The following is a 20,768-nucleotide window of genomic DNA, read 5'->3' as shown; positions in this document are numbered from 1 at the left end:
AGCAAACAAATGTATGCTTCCACGGATGTAAACTGAACTCGTCGACAGATATAGTTTTAGGCGAAAACAAAATTTTACTCTCTCTCTCTCTCTCTCTCTCTCTCTCTCTCTCTCTCTCTCTCTCTCTCTCTCTCTCTCCCTTGTGACTTCCATCCTGATTCCGTTCATTCAGGAGCAGCTTTGATATAAACTTTGACGGTTCTTCTCCAACAGCCATAATGAGATGATAATTGATTCAATGTCATTAGACTCTCGTCTGAAAGAAAGGAGAGAGAGAGAGAGAGAGAGAGAGAGAGAGAGAGAGAGAGAGAGAGTCATCATCCTAAGGGGAAAGGTTTTCTACTTCTTCCTATATATGATTTAGAGGTAATCAAATAACTTTTCGAAATACTGGAGGCGCAAGTGTGCTCCCCCATTCAGAAAAAGTCATCACCTCATTTGCATAGTTTTGCATGGCCAGTACGACTGTAGGCGAAGACATACTCAAAACATAAAAGACTTGATCCTTCTTTAAATTCTCTACTGCAGGACTTGTCCAAACAAAATGCTAAGTGAGCAAAAAATATCTTATTTCTCGATATTAGCTTCGAATGTTTATAACGCAGAGAGCGGTTGGGTCTACCCACGATCCATATTTAAGTGCAATCTCGGGTTAAATCAGCTATTTGGGTTTCTACTGTGTTTGCTTTTGGCCTCTGCTATAATACGTGATTTAGCCTCTCCGTCTCTGCATACCCACTTCAATACATGTGTTCCCCTTCGATAAAACCAGCCCGGTGTTTTTGCCATGCCCCTAGGTTAGGTTAGATTAAAAACTCTACAATAATTTGGGTGTGGGAAACATAAAGAGGTTCCCCTTCGATAAAACCAGCCCGGTGTTTCTGCCATGCCGTTAGGTTAGGTTAGGTTGGGTTAAGGTAGGTTAAATAAATAGCTCTAGAATAATTTGGGGTGGGAAACGTACGGAGATAATTTTCAAGAAAATTCTATGGTTAGTTATTAAGATATGGGGGTCCCGTTTTTTTTTTCAGGGAAAGGTCCCGTACTAGGTTACATCTCGGGAAAATGCAACCGGGCAATTTCCTTATCTGTTATACCCCAAAATTACCCAGTAAACTCTCAAGCTACTCTCTCGTGTAGTCAGGTGCAGAAACTTTCAACTTTCCATCCACGCATTACAAACTTTCATTAACTTCTCTTGACAATCAATAACCAGATAATCACTTGAATGATGCATGTAGCCATCAAAATCATTCAGCTATCGTGGTGTCGCTAAACCAACGGCAGGTGATTAATCTTGTGCCATAAAAAAATTGTCGATCAGTACATTTTAGTCTGAAGGACAAATATGTTGACTGACTGGGTCAGCATCGGATACGGGTTGAATATAGAGTTTAGGCCCAAGGCCAAGCACTGGGACCTATGAGGTCATTCAGCGCTGGAAAGGAAATTGAGAGGAGGAGGTAGGTCTGCAAGGGGAATAGCAAGTCACCGGGGCTGGTGCAATACTAGCATACATCTCAGGAATTTGCTTCAAGGCAGTTTAAAACCGCAATAAACAGCATGCGAAGCTCAGATCTTCCCAAAACTAAATTTCTCATGCGTTGAAAGCTTTACGACTGGAACTGACTGCCTGATTCCTGAAACACAAAATGGCTTAACGACTGAAACTGAATTCCGGATTCCTGAAACACAAAAAGGCCTAATAACTAAAAGTGAATTCCTGATTCCTGAAACACAAAAAGGCTTAATAACTGAAACTGAATTTCTGATTCCTGAAACACAAAAAGGCTCAACGACTGACACTGAATTCCAGATTCCTGAAACACAAAAATGCTTAATAACTGAAACTGAATTCCTGATTCCTGAAACACAAAAAGGCTCAACGACTGAAACTGAATTCCTGATTCCTGAAGCACAAAAATAAAAAAGACTTAAACTTCATTCTTCTGATAGAAGGTCATTCTGAAGACATTTTAAAACAAAATATGGCTCAGGAATTCTCGTAGAGACGGCGTGACGTCATCAGACCTCGCGCTCGTACGTAACGAAAGAAAGAGAGTTAAACTTCATTCTCGTGATAAAAAAAAGTCATTTTGAAATCAAAATTTGTATGCAATCTGTTTGCAATTGTTATTATTTTTTGAAAAATATTTGTACTATTATTCTCAATATTAGTTACTGTCACTACCTTTAATATAATTACTATTTTTGCAACTACTGTAGCACCCGTGGGGATATTGTTAATTACCATTTTTATCATTTCATCTCGTCTATCTAGATTGTGTGTATCTATTGTAATGCCTCTAATTCGTATATTCCAAGTATATGGCCCTGAACTGAAAAAAAGAATATTATTATTATTATTATTATTATTATTATTATTATTATTATCATTATTACTGTGTAATAAAAACCCACAATTATATAGTACATAAGTTAAATACTAATATATTTACTATATAATTGTGGATTTTTGTTACACAGATTGATTTTCCGAGATTGTTAATTTCTTAGCATTATTATTATTATTATTATTATTATTATTATTATTATTATTATTATTATTCACCAGATTGTGAATTTCTTAGCATTATTATTATTATTATTATTATTATCTGGTCCAGGAATTCTCGTAGAGACAGCGTTACGTTACGTCAAAAAGGACCCACAGCAAGCTGCGATGGGATGATGCGATATCAGCTCGTAGAGTCCAGAACGCGACCTGCCTTTCTTCGTCAGCTCGCGGTCAATAACTCCGTGTTGCGTAACAGAGACGGGACAAACTGATGGTCCTCGGAATTAATGAGCAGTCTTTATTTCTCAATGGAACGAAAAGATCATAATCTGCTTCCCCAGACAAATTGAGTGAGAGATCATCTTACATTTTATATGCAGTGAACAAAGACCCTCACAGAGAGAGAGAGAGAGAGAGAGAGAGAGAGAGAGAGAGAGAGAGAGAGAGAGAGAGAGAGAGAGAGAGGGCAAAAACCTGAGGTGGGGGTGGATTTCAAAACGAGGTAGTGTATCTTCAGATGCAGAGTGAATCATAAATTTTTGGGAGTGTTTATTTTGTAAGGAAATGATAGTTTGGGTGTATATATATATATATATATATATATATATATATATATATATATATATATATATATATATATATATATACATAAACAGATATACACACAAATACTATACACAAATGTATAAACACAAACCAACACACACAAACACACACACACATATATATATATGTGTGTGTGTGTGTGTTTTGTGTGTGTGTGTGTACGAGACACACCAACAAACAAATGGGTACTTCTACAAATACAATAAATAAACAAACATACAGACATACCCATTCACAAGCAAATACAAGAATTCCCAAGATGTTTACGCATCCCTGAGAAGCGTTGCGTTTAACTCAAGCCGAACGGAAAAAAGAATAAAAGAGGAAAACAAATAACAAAGAAAAAGTAAACAAGAAATAAAAAAGATGAAAAAAAAAGCAAAGTGACATCAGAAGAGTGCATATGCGCATTTCGAAAGAGGTAAAGGGTCGCCGCCCCCATTCCCCCCTAAAAAATACTTGATGGGACAATTTCAGATATCAAATGTCACGAGCCAAGAAATAGTATGAGGCGTCCTCCTCTCTCTCTCTCTCTCTCTCTCTCTCTCTCTCTCTCTCTCTCTCTCTCTCTCTCTCTCTCTCTCTCTCTGCTCCGAGGATATGTGAAGAAGAAGCGTCTTACAATACAGCAGAGTGAATTTGCAATAATAGTTTCTTTGCGTTTACGGAATAATAATAATAATAATAATAATAATAATAATAATAATAATAATAATTGCTATCACAGTAATATCATATACATATATATATACACATATATATGTTATTAGTGTGATAACAATTATTATTCTTATTATTATTATTATTATTATTATTATTATTATTACTATTGTTGTTGTTATATATACGTATATATATATAATTATATATATATACATATATATAAATATACTGTATGTATATATATATATATATATATATATATATATATATATATATATATATATATATACACACACATGAGTGTGTGTATGTGTGTGTGCAGTAAAGAAAGAATATGAACAACCTTGGCTGAGCTCCATTAGAGAGTGTCACCGACCAAAGGAGCATCTCATAGGCAGTAAAGACCCTTTAGAGATCCTTTGGCCAGCCACGATGAGCACTTACACCTGGCGTCTAAGGACAATGTAAGGATCCTAGGAGTCCTTTGCCTCTCTCCTACCTCTCTTTATCCCGTTGATGGATCCTTACCTCCCCCCATCTGTCGAGGTAATAGGCTTAAACATTATTCTTGTACTTTATTGCATCTTCTCTCACACCCCCTTTCTTAGAGACCCCTTCTTTGTTTGGTGTTTCTGTTAGCCTGATTCTTCTTCTTCTTCTTCTTCTTCGTCTTCTTCTTCTTCTTCTTCTTCTTCTTCTTCTTCTTGTGTGTGGATCAAAGATGATTTTCTTTTATGCAATGAAGGTTCCTGCACTTGAGATGCTATAGAAACGACCACTAGTCTCCGTTGCTTAATATCACGTACAGCAACTTTGTCTGAAAAACTGTTCATCTCGCCACAATAACAGTCACCAACAATTTTGGGGACATAATTTGAAACACCTTCCTATCTTGCAACAGGTCATAGGAATAAACTACACTGAAGACATAATTTGAAACACCTTCCTATCTAGCCACAAGATAGGAATATCGAAGACATAATTTGAAACACCTTCCTATCTAGCCACAAGATAGGAATATCGAAGAGATAATTTGAAACACCTTCCTATCTAGCCACAAGATAGGAATATCGAAGACATAATTTGAAACACCTTCCTATCTAGCCACAAGATAGGAATATCGAAGACATAATTCGAAACACCTTCCTATCTTGCCGCAAGTCATATTCATCAACAATATCGAAGACATAATTTGAAACACCTTCCTATCTTGAAACAGGACATAGTCATCAACAATACTGAAGACATAATCTGAAACACCTTCCTACCTTGCCACAAGTTATAGTCATCAACATTGTTGAGGACATAATTTGAAACACCTTCCTATCTTGCCACAGGTCATAGTCATTAACAATATCGAAGACATAATTCGAAACACCTCTCCATCTTGAAAAAGGACACAGTCCTAAACAATACAGAAGACATAATCTGAAAATACCTTTCTGCCTTATCACAGGTCACAGCCATAAAAAATTTTAGACATAATTTGAAACGCCTTTCCATCTTACCACAACAGGTCCCATTCACAAACAATATCAACGCATAGCCAGACTGACCTGACATGACATAAAAAAAAAAAATCGAGCTCACGTTTATCATCAGCTGGTTAAAATTCATCAGAGCAGATGAGAAACTTGACTAGAACTCGCTGGGTACTTTCGCATAATGTTTAGCGCGGAACGCCTTAGGTGTAATCCCAGGCACACCCAACTTGTTCCTGGTTCCACGGAGAGTGCAACTTGAGTTGCAGAGATTCCTTTTGCTTTGGTCACCTCATTATTGCAAGACTGGTTCCACGGAGAGTGCAACTTGAGTTGCAGAGATTCCTTTCGCTTTAGTCACCTCATTATTGCAAGACTGGGGATATATTTTTAAGTCCCAACATCGCGGTCATGAGAGTTCTCATTTCCATCCGTTTTTGTTTTTGCTTCATACTGGCGTCACAAAAGCGAGGGTTATTACTAACATAAAGGAATATATATATAAACATACACACACATATACTGTATATGTGTATGTGTATACATAAAACATAATGAAACGTTTTCATCAGTCTTGATAGATACTTCAATATTCAACAAAAAAAACAAAGACTATTCTTTAATAAACATTAATCAAACAATGTGAGAAATTAAGTTATGAACTAAAACAGCCCAGCCCAATAAAATGAACGAAAAAAAACACACACGTGTCTACAGTGAAAAACTTACATAACGTTCATCCAGTCGGCAACTGCATTAGTATCTGAGGAATGAATTTTTCCCCTTTTCACAGCAAAAGTAAAAAACATTCCCCCAGAGAGAGGAATAATAGCAAACAAAAAATGCGCCGAAGAAACTTCGGCGCAATTGAGTTTTCTGTACACTGTATAATGTGTATGAAACTCTCAGCCACGGTCCATGAAACTCTCAGCCGCGGCCTATGAACCTTTCGGCCACGGCCGGTGGTGACCTGCGTTGTTGGCACCTATAGTGTTGCCAGACGCACGATCATGGCTACCTTTAACCTTAAATAAAATAAAAACTACTGAGACTAGAGGGCTGTAATTTATGTTTGATGATTGGAGGGCGGATAATCAACATAACAATTTGCAGCCCTCTAACCTCAGTAGTTTTTAAGATCTGAGGGCGGAAAGAAAAAAAGTGCGGACGGACAGACAAAGCCGGCACAATAGTTTTCTTTTACAGAAAACTAAAAACTAATGTTTGTCGGAAATGAAGAGTTCGATGAAGCATAAAAAAAAGAAGAAGAAGCGAAGTTCCCGGGTACGTAAACAAGAGTATAATAGCATTGCCAGTGTTTATTTTTCCGAAGGTTTGGCAAACACGGAGTCTTCTAGTACACTGATAAACGACCCCAGAATCCGCGTATTACAAGGTGCTTGTACTAAAGAATAATACTTTCTTTTTAACCAAAGGGAAAGCTAACATTTGTTTCATTCTGTGCCAGTTGGCACCAGTGCCAAGAGTACAGCTATAGGATGGCACTTTTTTCTCCACATATATTTTGAAGGTGGTATCTTGTTTGCATAGGTATGGGTTTCTGTTGAATCAATATGCATGGGAGAGTTCTTCTTTTTTTTTTTTGTACAGGAGAACATTGCTTTTTACCAGTAATAACACATACCAATACAGTACTTTCTTTTTACCAGTAATAATAGATACCAACACACACACACACACACACACATATATATATATATATATATATATATATATATATATATATATATATATATATATATATATATATATATATATATATATAAATACGTATATATTGTCTTTTTTTCGAACAAATAATTCCAAATTCATACTCTGATAAAAATAAATTCCCATCGTATTCCGTCTGTTACTCTGGAATCTGTAAACGCCTCAACTCTTAAACAAGCAATTTACAAAAGCTTACCAGGAATGCTTAAAGTGTGTAAAAGAAAAATGAACTGAAACCTTACTTTACCTAAAATACAAGATTTAAGCCAAATGCCAAGAGCTGGGACCTATAAGGTCATTCAGCGCTGAAAGTAATGTTGAATTAATCCTAGGAGAGGATTGGGGGCAAGTACGATAGAAGAGAATATGAACAGAGGTACAGTAAACGGAACGGAAGGAGTTGCAGCTAGGGGCCGAAGGGACGCTGCCAAGTACCTTCAGTAATGCCTACAGTGTACCGTGTGAGGTGCACTGACGGCGCTATCTCTCTACGGGGGAAATGTCACTGTCTTCTTCAACAGTATTATGACACGTCAGAGCAGTGGTTCTCAATCATTTTTTTTAGCGATGACACTCTAACTCATGTAATATATTCACCACTCCACCATATCGCATGAATTAACTTCTTATTTAATTAATACAATTATTATCCCTACTCAGACCAAAATCATGCATAAATATGCTGTAAAAACAAAGAGCATATCAGAAGAATTAGATATAAACATAATTAGAGTAGACACACTGATAATAATGATATGGAGACTAATGCATACTTATTTTTTTACAAATGTTCATTGAGATGACCTAGCCAAGACAAAATTCACGAAAATCTTGCGGCACCACTACTGTAGGCACTGTCTGTGGTGCCACGGCACCCAGTTAGAGAATCACTGCACTAAAGAAATAAAATACACAAAAATAAAACACACGAAAAACTTAAATCATTATTAAGACAAGTTTATACAGTAAACACTTCAATATAAACAAGCTTACAAATATGTGTCTAATCTGAACACGGTCTCGTTCTTTACCACAGAGTTTGCATGCATGAGGGCCATTACTTACCGAGCGAACTAAACTTCCCCGAGATATTTATGAACTCAAAACTGCAAACTAATCTCAACTGAATCAAGAAATGATAAAAGTTATTTTGTTGCAGGTAAATTATATCCCGCGAATTTTTCTTTCCGTTTTTAACAAAAGAGCAAATGCTTTGAGCTTCGTTGGCCGCTGCCTGAGATGATGATTAAATCACGGAAAGATTACGAGCAAACAAGGGCTGCTGGTGGTCACTGGAGAGAGAGAGAGAGAGAGAGAGAGAGAGAGAGAGGGGGGGTTAACTAACATTCATTAGAAAGAACCGAATGTATCATAATCATTATTTGTTATAGCAATCCATTGACTCTGGTCACTAGAGAGAGAGAGAGAGAGAGAGAGAGAGAGAGAGAGAGAGAGGGAGAGAGAGAGAGAGAGAGAGGGAGAGAGAGAGAGAGAGAGAGAGAGGGAGAGAGAGAGAGAGAGGGAGAGAGAGAGAGAGAGAGAGAGATTCAACTAATATTTATTTGAAATAATAATAATTATTTGTTGTAGCAATCCATTTAGCGTGGTCACTGAGAGAGAGAGAGAGAGAGAGAGAGAGAGAGAGAGAGAGAGAGAGAGAGAGAGAGAGAGAGAGAAGCAATGAATGCAAGGCTAATGGGGTTCATTTTCCATTTCATTTCTTCTTTTGGGTAACGGCATAATTAAACTCGGCCAAAAGGGAGATGAAATATAGAAGGGGAGAGGAACTTTGCAATGGAAATCTCATGCAAAATGGACATTTTATCTCGACGACCCACGAAACATGACATTAGGAGAGCATGGCGATTATTGCATATTTAATCAAGAAAATTTCGTCGGACTTAGTGAGAGAGAGAGAGAGAGAGAGAGAGAGAGAGAGAGAGAGAGAGAGAGATAAAACAATGTATGAATGTATACATATATGTAGTATGTATGTAGAGAGAGAGAGAGAGAGAGAGAGAGAGAGAGAGAGAGAGAGAGAGAGAGAGAGAGATAAAACAATGTATGAATGTATACATATATGTAGTATGTATGTACAGAAAGAGAGAGAGAGAGAGAGAGAGAGAGAGAGAGAGAGAGAGAGAGAGAGAGAGAGAGAGAGAGAGAGAGAGATAAAACACTGTATGAACGTATACATATGTGTAATATGTATGCATGTACAGAGAGAGAGAGAGAGAGAGAGAGAGAGAGAGAGAGAGAGAGAGAGAGAGAGAGAGAAACACGGTAAATGTACTAAAATATGTGTACAGAGAGAGAGAGAGAGAGAGAGAGAGAGAGAGAGAGAGAGAGAGTCCGTGGATTTAAAACTGAACTTTGACAAATGAGATGAATGAGGCCAGCAGATGTTACTACATAAAACATCATTGCAATACGTGGAAATACGTTTCCCAACTCTTACAACCTTATTAACATTTACTTGGCAACTCAAGGAAAAACAAGATGTGGTGGATGATAAAATGCAAGAAGAAGGGGAGGAGGAGGAGGAGGAGGAGGAGGAGGAGGAGGAGGAGGAGGAGGAGGAGGAGGAGGAGGAGGAGGAGGAGGAGGAGGAGGAGGAGGCAAGCATGCAAGGGCCCTGCCGAAAGGAATGTTTTTCTCTCGAAGGAGATACCAATATCCTAGAGAGATCCTGACTGGCCACCCACCCAGGCAGCCAGCAGGGATGCTGCTGGGGGAGGGGAATGAGGATTGGGGAAGGGGGGAGGAGGATTTGGGGAGGGGGAAGGAGGATTTGGGGGAGGGGAGAGGGGAAGGGTGGTAAAAATGTTTTTGTCCAGGACGATGGAACTTCGTCCAAAAATCTTTTTCAGCCCCGGGCGTGCCTCAACAAGACCCAACCCTTGGCCCTCCCCCTACCTACATCCCTACACCCCTCCCCCTACCCCCAACGGCATACTTCGGAGGCCTTCGACCGGAATTCATTACACATATTAGATATTTCCTCTCTGGGAAAGGATTCTTCTTCCGAAAAAGAGGAATCGCTTGCTTGGGTCCCAAGTTCAAGGATTCTTGATTTCTTTCCCTTGCGCTCTTCTGCAATCGCAGATTTATTTGTATTTTTATTGCTTTAGTTCGTTTTCATTGTATTTGTTATTCGGGGTAAAACATATTACGGTTTTTATTGAGGCGAGTTATTTCAATAGTTTTCATGAGATGTTCGATGGATAAGGATTATGTGAAGTCTGAAATCATTATTTTTCTGTATTCGTATGTAATGAATTGACGTTAAGTGTCAATAATTTATGGCGATAAACACGCGTGAGATCATAAAGACTACACGTAAACAGTTACAAAACAACATACTTTGAAGTTTTGAAAAAAAAAAAAAAAGTAAAAAATGCGCCGAAGTTTCTTCGGCGTAATCGAGTTTTCTGAACAGCGTGTAATCAAGGCCACTGAAAATAGATCTATCTTGCGGTGATCTCGAAATAATGCTGTATGAACCGCGGCCCAAGAAACTCTCAGCCGGACGTGGTGGCCTGTCCTATATCGTTGCCAGAAGCACGGTTATGGCTAACTTTAACCTTAAATAAAATCAAAACTACAGAGGATAGAGGGCTACAATTTGGTATGCTTGATGATTGGAGGGTGGATGATCAACATACAAATTTGCAGCCCTCTAGCCTCAGTAGTTTTTACGATCTGAGGGCGGACAGAATAAAGTGCGGACAGAAAATAGTGCGGACGGACAGGCAAAGCCGGCACAATAGTTTTCTTTTCAGAAAACTAAGAAGGACAAACACTCCCACCACTTTGTCAACACCTCAGTGGCACAGAATGTGAGAAGGTTTGGTTTCAGTGATAAATAAATAAATAAACAAATAAATAAATAAATAAATAAAACAAGGAAAAACAAATTAAATTTTTATTAGGGCATCGCACTGACCTTGACCCAACTGCCACAAACGCCAAGGTCAAAGGAGGGTGTTGCCACCCCCACAGAAGACGAATCGCAGACCGAAAGGTCTCCAATACTATTTGCAAATAACCAGAAGTACTGAAAGAGGATTGGTTGCTTGGCCACATCAGCCTGGGACGTTCACACGATGTTTGAAGATCCGCCCCTGAGCGCTGAGAGCGGATTACTTGAGATCGTCCTACAAGAAGGACTGAATAGGATTCTGAATAGGATTTTGAATAGGATTGGACACTGCTGAGATCAGGGACTTGTGATACGCTACAACATAGAACACTGGAAAAGAGCAACAACAAAGTACCTAGGGCAATATTCAGGCAGGACAAACAAGATGGCCTCGATGATAACGACAGCATTAAGCCGTGTCCACACTACAGTAAACATGTTATAAACATGTTAGAAATATCAGATACACATCATAAACATGCTGAAAACAAGTCAACGACCGTAAGTGGTGAACGAGTCTCCGGCAAAATGCTGGATAGTCATGTAAAGCTCTTGTTTTGGGACTAATAAGTCGGTAACTTGTATTCAACATATCTGTGACACGTGTGTGATAAGTTGCCATCATATAAAGCACTTGTTTTGGGCTACCAATAAGTCATTGAATTATATTCAACATATCTGTGACATGTGTGTGTGATAAGTGGCTGTCGTATAAAGTAGTTGTTTTGGACTACGAATATGTCGCTGACTTGTGTTCAACATATCTGTGACATGTGTGTGTGATAAGTTCCTGTCATATAAAGCACTTGTTTAGGACTACCAACAAGTCGCTGGTTTGTATCAAACACATCTGTGACGTGTGTGACAAGTTGCCGTCGTATAAAGCCTTGTAATGGGCTACCAGCAAGTCGTTGACGTGTATTCAACATATCTGTGACATGTTTGTGATTAGTTGCCGACACGTGTCGACGACAAATCTGGGGAATTTTCCCCTCCCTTTCCTCCCGAGACGAAAAACAAACACCTCCCAAATGCTTTTGGCCACGGTAACTCGTGGCGAATAATGCTTTTAAGTCATTTGCATGTACAAACAACAGCAACAGAGGAAGGCTTTTTTTTTTCTCGCTCACTGCGACAACTACAACATAAAAACTACATCAAACATTGAGAAACGCTAAGTACTCGTTTGTATGTTTTTGTTTGTTTGTTTGTTTGGTTGTAAGGCAGTCTCTACCCACGCTCACAAGAGAGAAGAACTCGTTTGATCCCGCGTAGGGCGATGAACTGACCCGTATCGACTTGTTTTCCATAAAATTCTAAAGTGCTTCTTTTGAATCACAGCCTGGGTGGCCTGAGAGAGAGAGAGAGAGAGAGAGAGAGAGAGAGAGAGAGAGAGAGAGAGATTTTCATATCGACTTAATTTTCTGTCAATAAAAAGAGAGAGAGAGAGAGAGAGAGAGAGAGAGAGAGAGAGAGAGAGAGAGAGAGAGAGAGAGCTGACATGAATGCCAATTCTAATGGCATCTGGGATAAAGCAATTCAAATTCCATCCTTTGGCTTAAAACATTCATTCGCTCTGTTCTTGGGATTCAGACAATGGCTGTTTATTATACAGAGAACAATGGCGTTGTTCATATTTCATATAATGTGCCCTGCTCCCTGCTCTCCACCCCTCCATATCCTATACCACCCCCCTCTCCCACCCCCTCAACTGGCATATGCGAATTTTGCGAATAAAAAATTTGTGGCTTAACAAGGAACAAATGGAACCTTCGTGAAACGGGATTTTTCGTTTGTGGATTTTCAACAGAAGTAAATCCAGCCCTTTTAAGAGACTATTGTTTAAATAATAACAAAGGAACGACCATAAAATGCTTTTCGTGTTTATATTTTTTTTTTTACAAAAAATAATTATTATTTTTTGGTAATGGTTTTAAAATATGTATTACTAAAATAACGCCTTCTATAGACCCAATCGTTTCCTGTTTCTATCAAGACATCATAGAGAGAGAGAGAGAGAGAGAGAGAGAGAGAGAGAGAGAGAGAGAGAGAGAGAGAGAGAGAGAGAGTTAAGGAATGTGCTCATCTTTCATTGGCTTACATTGTAAAAGGGACTACAGGGATTATCTAGAGAGAGAGAGAGAGAGAGAGAGAGAGAGAGAGAGAGAGAGAGAGAGAGAGAGAGAGAGAGCGAGCAGGAATTCGTGACTGAAACACTAAAGTGGATCAGAATCGAGTAAAGTTTTGTCTTCAGCCAAATGGAATAGTTGATTACACCTAATGTGCATCAGTTTACTTAAGCAGATTTCCGAGGCGCAAGAGACAAGGTTTCTTCTGGGAAAAATAAACAGCCATATTTGAATTAATACCAAGTCCACAGCAGATATCGCATGTGGAGAGAGAGAGAGAGAGAGAGAGAGAGAGAGAGAGAGAGAGAGAGAGAGAGAGAGAGAGAGAGAGAGAGAGAGAGGAGAATTCCATAAGAGAAAGAGCGATGGATAAAATCACTCATCTCGAATGAGGTCATATTAATATTAATATTTAGTTTTGACAGCCAGTGACAGAATTAAGTATGATGATGTTAACTAATGTTGAATTGAATGGAATATAGAATTTAGGCAAAAGGCCAAGCACTGGGAACAATGAGGTCATTCAGCGCTGAAACAAAACTTGAGAGTAAAAAGATTTGAAACTTTAAGTAACAGAGGGAAAACCTCAAAGCAGTTGCACCATGAATCACTTGTTAGGAGAGGGCTGTGGAAAGTAAGATGGAAGAAAGAGAATATAAAAGGAAGTACAGTAAAAGGAACGGAAGAGAGGCTGCAGCTAAGGGGCAGAAGGCACGCAGCAAAGAACCTTAAGAATGCGTACAGTGAACCGCATGAGGAGCACTGACGGCACTAAGTTGTAATGTCTTGAGGTAATCTCTGCAGTCTTTACTTGAATCGAAACAACTAAACGAAAATAAAAAGAGAAGTTACAAAAATCCATTGCAGAGAACGAAAATAATAGCGTAACATAACTTAAGCATTTAAAAAAAAATTTATAATAATAATAATACAACGAACAGTATAGAAACCAACATATATGAATTCCTTTATCTATATATTTATTTATTATTTTTTATTGTCCACTAGACTTTATAATTTCATCGCACAGCCACATGGGGCGAGTAGGGAAGCTTAATTTGCATCGGAAACAGATTGGTATGTTGATCATCCACCCTCAAATCATCAAACATACTAAATTGCAGCCTTCTAGCCTCAGTAAGTGAAAACTATTGTGCCGACTTTGTCTGTCCGTCCGCACTTTTTCTGTCCGCCCTCAGATCACAAAAACTACTAACGCTAGAGGGCTGCAAATTAGTATGTTGATCACCCACCCTCCAATCGTCAAACATACAAAATTGCAGCCCTCTAGCCTCAGTAAATGAAAACTATTGTGCCGGCTTTGTCTGTCCGTCCGCACTTTTTTTTTTGTCCGAGCTTTTTCTGTCCGCCCTCAAATCTTAAAAACTACTGAGGCTAGAGGGCTGCAAATTGGTATGTTGATCATCCATCCTCCATTCATCAAACATACCAAATTGCAGCCTTCTAGCCTCAGTAGTTTTTATTCCATTTAAGGTTAAAGTTAGCCATAACCTTACTTCTGGCAGCGCTATAGTACCAACAGTTTAGGCCACCACCGGACCGTGGCTGAGTTTGTATTGTTAGAAACGAAAATGAGCGTAAATTCTTATTGAATACACAAAATGACATGACATGACATAACAATTTTCTTCTTATGTAGAATACCATCGGTCTGTTAGTAAAAATGGAGAAAATCAAAAAAATCTAAATTGCTGTACCAGAAACAGATAACAAGTGACAATGTATAAAGCTGAGTGTGTGCAATTAATACAGATATTAAAATGTATGTATAAGTAAATTAAATATGCATGATAAAATCAGAATTCGCATAGTATTTGACTCGCGCGCAACTGCAAAACTCTACGGGCATTGAGCACCATGTTTAATTATGCGGATCCTAGAAAATTTCATGGGGCCACCAATTCTCATATATATATATATATATATATATATATATATATATATATATATATATATATATATATATATATATATATATATATATATATATATGAAATGGACAGCAATCGCCTGTTCCGCCAGGAAATACCGAATCGATTATCATTATCAATAAGATTATTATTATTATTACTATTATTTTTTCTCAAAATTTTGCTATTTCTATTACTTTCCCATTTTTATATTCCTCAGTTATGTTATTATTATCTAAACCTTCAGTACTTTGTCATTATTTTTCATAGGAGGGTACGTCCCCAGGTTGCCCCACCCCCCTGGATCCGCTGTGCCCTGGGCTGCGAATTTCGCGACCCTCTCTTATGTTACCGTTATCCTTTTAGGGTAGTGGTACATTCACAGATAAATGAATAAATATATGGACATATAAGCAAAAGAACGGAGGCCGTAATTCAAAGGTATGAATGGGCATCAAAGGTTGTTTGGTCACCAACCAGTGCAAATTCGCTAAATATAGCCCCAGAAAAGTAATTAATTACAATTAAATAAGAAAATATAACACGAGAAATGGCTTCACACACCTTCTTTTACATCGTGGATTAAGAATAAATTTTAAAATAAACAGATTTTTTCCTTGGGAATTTCTCTACATGCAATTGTAAGTAGATTCGGCCATTAAATAATATAGATAGCCCAATTTATGCTGCGCAGACATTCGCGAAAATGATAATTCACAAATATCTATGAAACTATAAAACATCTATTAAAATCTATAAAAATATCTATTAAAATCTATAAAAAGAGTAAAAAAAAAGGGGGGGAAGGGAGTGGAGAATGCGCAAACATTCACGAAAATGATAATTTACAAATATCTATGAAATCTATAAAAAAAAATCTATAAAATCTATTCAAAAATCTATAAAATCAATAAAAAAAAAGAGTAAAAAGGGGGGTAGGGGTGGAGAATACGCTAACATTCACGAAAATGATAATTCACAAATATCTATGAAATCTATAAAATATATATAAAATCTATAAAAAAAATCTATAAAAAAGTAAAAAAAAAAAAGGTGGGAAAGGGGTGGAGATTACGCAAACATTCACGAAAATAATTTACAAATATCTATGAAATCTATAAAAAATCTATAAAATCTATAAAAAATCTATAAAATCTATAAGAGTAAAAAAAGGGGGGAAAGGAGTGGAGAATACGCAAACGTTCACGAAAATAATTTACAAATATCTATGAAATCTATAAAAATATCTATAAATATATAAAAAAATCTATAAAATCTATAAAAAAAGAGGAGAAAAGGGGGGGTGGGGAGAATACTCTTGAAATGATTCCGTCCTATCCTTGGCCATGAGTTCAAACGCGAGCGCAAGCATATGATCGCAATAATATAAATGTTGTTCCATCATCGTTTCCAGATCGGAAAGAAGAAGAAGAAGAAGAAGAAGAAGAAGAAGAAGAAGAAGAAGAAGAAGAAGAAGAAGAAGAAGAAGACGACTCCCACGTCAATACATGTTGGCATTGGCAGTATCATGATGTGATCAACAGGAGGAGGAGGAGGAGGAGGAGGAGGAGGAGGAGGAGGAGGAGGAGGAGGAGGAGGAGGAGGAGGAGGAGATGTAAAAGACATGGAAATGCTTTTCCCTTACAAGGTTTTTTTTTTTTTTTTTTTTTTTTGATGGGGAGCAGGCAGTAATATCTGTCGTTGCGCTTCTGACGTTTCGTGATACTAGCCTATGTTCAAATCTGATGGCTTGATTGTAGGTAGTTTTCACACACACACACATATATATGATAATAATTACAATGACGAATAGTTCTTATCCATCAACTAAACCACAGCTGGTGAAGAAACAACATACTGGCTGTAGGTCCTGACAGGTTTCCACTTTGAGTCTAAGCCGTTGACGACAGCTTAGAAATAAAGTCGAAGAACCGTGGGAATTGATGTCAATATATTAGACACAGAGGAAGAACTGCAAGAAAGGTTTGTAGCAAGGAAAGGCGCCCAAGAAAAGAAAGGATTGAAAGTGAACTCTGGAAAGACAGAGCTAGTGATCACAGTAGCAGTAAGGAAGGACATGAAGACGTAAACATTCAAGTGGAAGATGGCACAGTGATAAAACAGAACGATGAGTTCCACTACCTGGGATCGATAATACCAGAGGAGGGAGATACTGAGAAAGCAGTGAGACAGAGAGTGAAAGAAGCATGGCGAAAATGGAAGGAAGTAACTGGAGTTGTTTTAGACAAGAAAATGCCATTTAGGCTCAAAGTGAAAATTTATACGACAATTATGAGGCCTGTACTATTAAATGGAGCAGAAACTTGGGCACTTAAGAGGAAAGAGGAGGGACTGTTGGAAAGAACCGAGAGGAGGACGGCGAGATGGATTGCTGGAATATCACTGCTGGAAAGGAGGGAGAGTCAAGATGTAAGAAGAATGTGTGGTATATGTAATGTCAAGGAGAAGGCTAGGGAAGCTTGTCTAGGACACTATGGCCACGTAATAACAAGAGAGGAGGTGGAACCAATCAAGAGAGCTAAGAACATGCCAGTGACGGAGAGGAGGAGGAGGAGGAGGAGGAGGAGTGTGGGACGTCAGCAGATCAGATGAATGGATGTGGTGAGGAGGGATCTGGGTGAGGTGGGACTGGGGGAAGAAGAAGATGCAAGGAATAGAAATAGATGGAGAAAGGTGACTCGAGCGGCCGACCCTGCTATACAGTGGGAATAATAAGGTCGAAAGAAGAAGAAGCAGTAAGTATTTATATATATATATATATATATATATATATATATATATATATATATATATATATATATATATATATATAAAAGGTCGAAAGAAGCAGCAGTAAATTAAGTATACCTTAGTTTAACCAGACCACTGAGCTGATTAACAGCTCTTCTAGGGCTGGCCTGAAGGATTAGACTTATTTTACGTGGCTAAGAACCAACTGGTTACCTAGCAACGGGACCTACAGCTTATTGTGGAATCCGAACCACATTATAGCGAGAAATAAATTTCTATCACCAGAAGTAAATTCCTCTGATTCTTCACTGGCCGGTCGGAGACTCGAACTCGCGTCTAAAAGAGTGCTAGCCGAGAACTCTACCGGCTCGCCCCACGAAGAACTGAAGAAGCAGTAGGTATATATATATATATATATATATATATAAATACATACATATCTATATATGTATGTGTGTGTGGTGATATCACAACTCAAAAACAGAAACTAAAAGCACTCTCTTGAAACTGCAGTGGCATTTCCCTAACTGTCCCTAACTGAAAGCGTAACTGATATTACAGCAAACCATCACACCAGCGTAACTCAGCAAGAACCCAGATAAAACAGGACCCCAAGTACCTAGTGAAAAAGGGGACAGAGAGAGAGAGAGAGAGAGAGAGAGAGAGAGAGAGAGAGAGAGAGAGAGAGAGAATAATCCCCTGCTCCTCATTATCAATAAAGTCTTCTTTTCATTAGCACTGATTGTTTGCTCTCCATTTTTACTTTAGCGCCTTTTATTTTCCCCCGCCGCTTATTGTTCTCTTTCTCTTGTCTCCCCTTCTGTCCTTCATACTCCAGTTAATGCGTTTCCCCTTTTATTTACCAATTCCGTATACCACCCGCTCGCTCTTTCGGCAGTACTGACTGTCATCTGATACCGGTATCCAGTGAGCTGGTCTCAACCTGCCTGGGGGAAAGGCTGATGTGAGAGAGAGAGAGAGAGAGAGATTTTCCTTTATTCGTGGTGACTGACCTATTTTCATGACAAAAACTGTGTGTGTGTGAGAGAGAGAGAGAGAGAGAGAGAGAGAGAGAGAGAGAGAGAGAGAGGGAGGGAGGGGGGCAAGGGAATATTGCACAGAGGTTTTCTTTCTATTTTCCTTTTTCATCATTTCCACAAAATCAAGCCTTTTCGCTGAGACGTAACATTTGGATGCACAAAATCATTTGTTAAACTTACGCTTTTACGAAGACATTTCAACAGAATAAAGAGCATAATAATATTTTTAAAAAATGATTGGGCGCATTAATAAAGAAATGGTGATTATTTCTTATGAAGGAAACCAAAAATAAGTAAATGTCAGATTTTAAGAGAATCAATAAAACTGTTTAGCATGTCTTGTCTTATCAATTTACCCCCCCAAAATCTATGACAAAAAAAATTAAAATAAGAAAAATTAATATATATACTGTATATATGTATATATATGTATAATATATATAAATATATATATATATATAATATATATATATATATATATATATATATATATATATATATATATATATATATATATATATAATCTGTAAGGTCACTGGGGAAAGGGTTTATTAATATTTTTGTGAGGTCACCGTGCTGGACGAGGAGGAAGACAATAGTGGTTCCAGCAGCCTGGAATTTCCAGAGGACAATGCCTCCAAGACGATCTAGTCGCGGACAATATTGACAGCTGACAGTGCGCCACCTGCTCCCGTGGAGGAATGGCGAGTCCTGCAATAAGGGGTAACACGAGAGACAGACACACACACACACACACGATACACAAACAAACAGAGAGAGAGAGAGAGAGAGAGAGAGAGAGAGAGAGAGAGAGAGAGAGAGAGAGAGAGAGAGAGAGAGAGAGAATTTTCATTCACACTTAATATCTGGCCTACTTTCTTGACAATGAAAACTCAATAGAGAGAGAGAGAGAGAGAGAGAGAGAGAGAGAGAGAGAGAGAGAGAGAGAGAGACTGTCATACCGTCATTCACTCGTAATAATCTGACCTACTTTCTTGACAATGAAAACTCAATAGAGAGAGAGAGAGAGAGAGAGAGAGAGAGAGAGAGAGAGAGAGAGAGAGAGAGAGAGAGAGAGAGAGAGAGAGAATTTCATTCTGTCGTAATATCTGACCTATTATCTGGACAATAAAAATTCTAATCTACATTTCTCGTTTGTTTACTTTGCGTCGTTTCAATTATCCCGAGTCCCAGGATAATTTGAAGTCGCACAGAACCACAAGAGAGGTTTGGGGCAAAGAAATAACGATGAAAGCAACACAATAATAAAGAATAAATGAATAAATATAATTAAATAATGCGCCGAAGTTTCTTCGGCGCAATCGAGTTTTCTGTACAGCCGCTACAGCGTGCAATCAAAGCCACCGAAAATAGATCAATCTTTAAGTGGTCTCGGTGTAATGCTGCATGAGCCGCGGCCCATGAAACTTTAACCACGGTCCGGTCGTGGTCTATTCTATATCATTGCCAGAAGCACGATTATGGCTAACTTTAACATTAATGAAATAAAAACGACTGAGGCTAGAGGGCTGCAGTTTGGTACGTTTGATGATTGGAGGGTGGATGATCAACATACCAATTTGCAGCCCTCTAGCCTCAGTCGTTTTTATTTGATTTAAGGTTAAAGTTAGCCATAATCGTGCATCTGGAAATTATATAGGATAGGCCACCACCGGCCCGTGTTTAAAGTTTCATTGGCCGCGGCTCATACAGCATTATACCGAGACCACGGAAAGATAGATCTATCTTCGGTGGCCTTGATTATACGCTGTACAGACAACTCGACTGCACCGAAGAAACTTCGGCGCATATTTTACCTGTTTGTTTATGTTCCCTCTCAAAAGTATTTTCCCTGAAACTTTTTGCCTTAAATTTCTTATTCTTTTTTTTTTTGGCAAGAGCAAAACAAACGTTTTTTTTTTTTTTTTTTATCTCAGCAAAGAGTAATTAATCCCTTAAGAAGCTTTTCACGGCAGTTGAATAAAATGTTTTACTA

At 38.2% G+C, this 20,768-nt stretch overlaps 2 protein-coding genes across 2 annotated transcripts in view; both read left to right on the top strand.

The window, feature by feature from the left end:
* LOC136848257 (probable G-protein coupled receptor No9) overlaps positions 1-20,768 on the top strand; it is a 561,772-nt gene that overhangs the window by 317,787 nt on the left and 223,217 nt on the right. The window lies entirely within an intron of this gene.
* Positions 1-20,768, top strand: part of LOC136848000 (ABC transporter F family member 4-like) — a 173,486-nt gene that overhangs the window by 144,380 nt on the left and 8,338 nt on the right. The window contains exons 6-7 of the mRNA XM_067120011.1: positions 9,489-9,617; positions 16,396-16,504. Of these exons, the coding sequence (XP_066976112.1) occupies positions 9,489-9,617; positions 16,396-16,504 (238 nt within the window). The remainder of the gene's footprint in view (positions 1-9,488; positions 9,618-16,395; positions 16,505-20,768) is intronic.

This window comes from Macrobrachium rosenbergii, chromosome 18 (genome assembly GCF_040412425.1).
Source record: "Macrobrachium rosenbergii isolate ZJJX-2024 chromosome 18, ASM4041242v1, whole genome shotgun sequence".
Taxonomy (NCBI): Eukaryota; Metazoa; Arthropoda; class Malacostraca; order Decapoda; family Palaemonidae; genus Macrobrachium; species Macrobrachium rosenbergii.
Note: the sequence above shows the minus strand (reverse complement) of the source record. Positions and strands in the feature narration are given on the sequence as shown.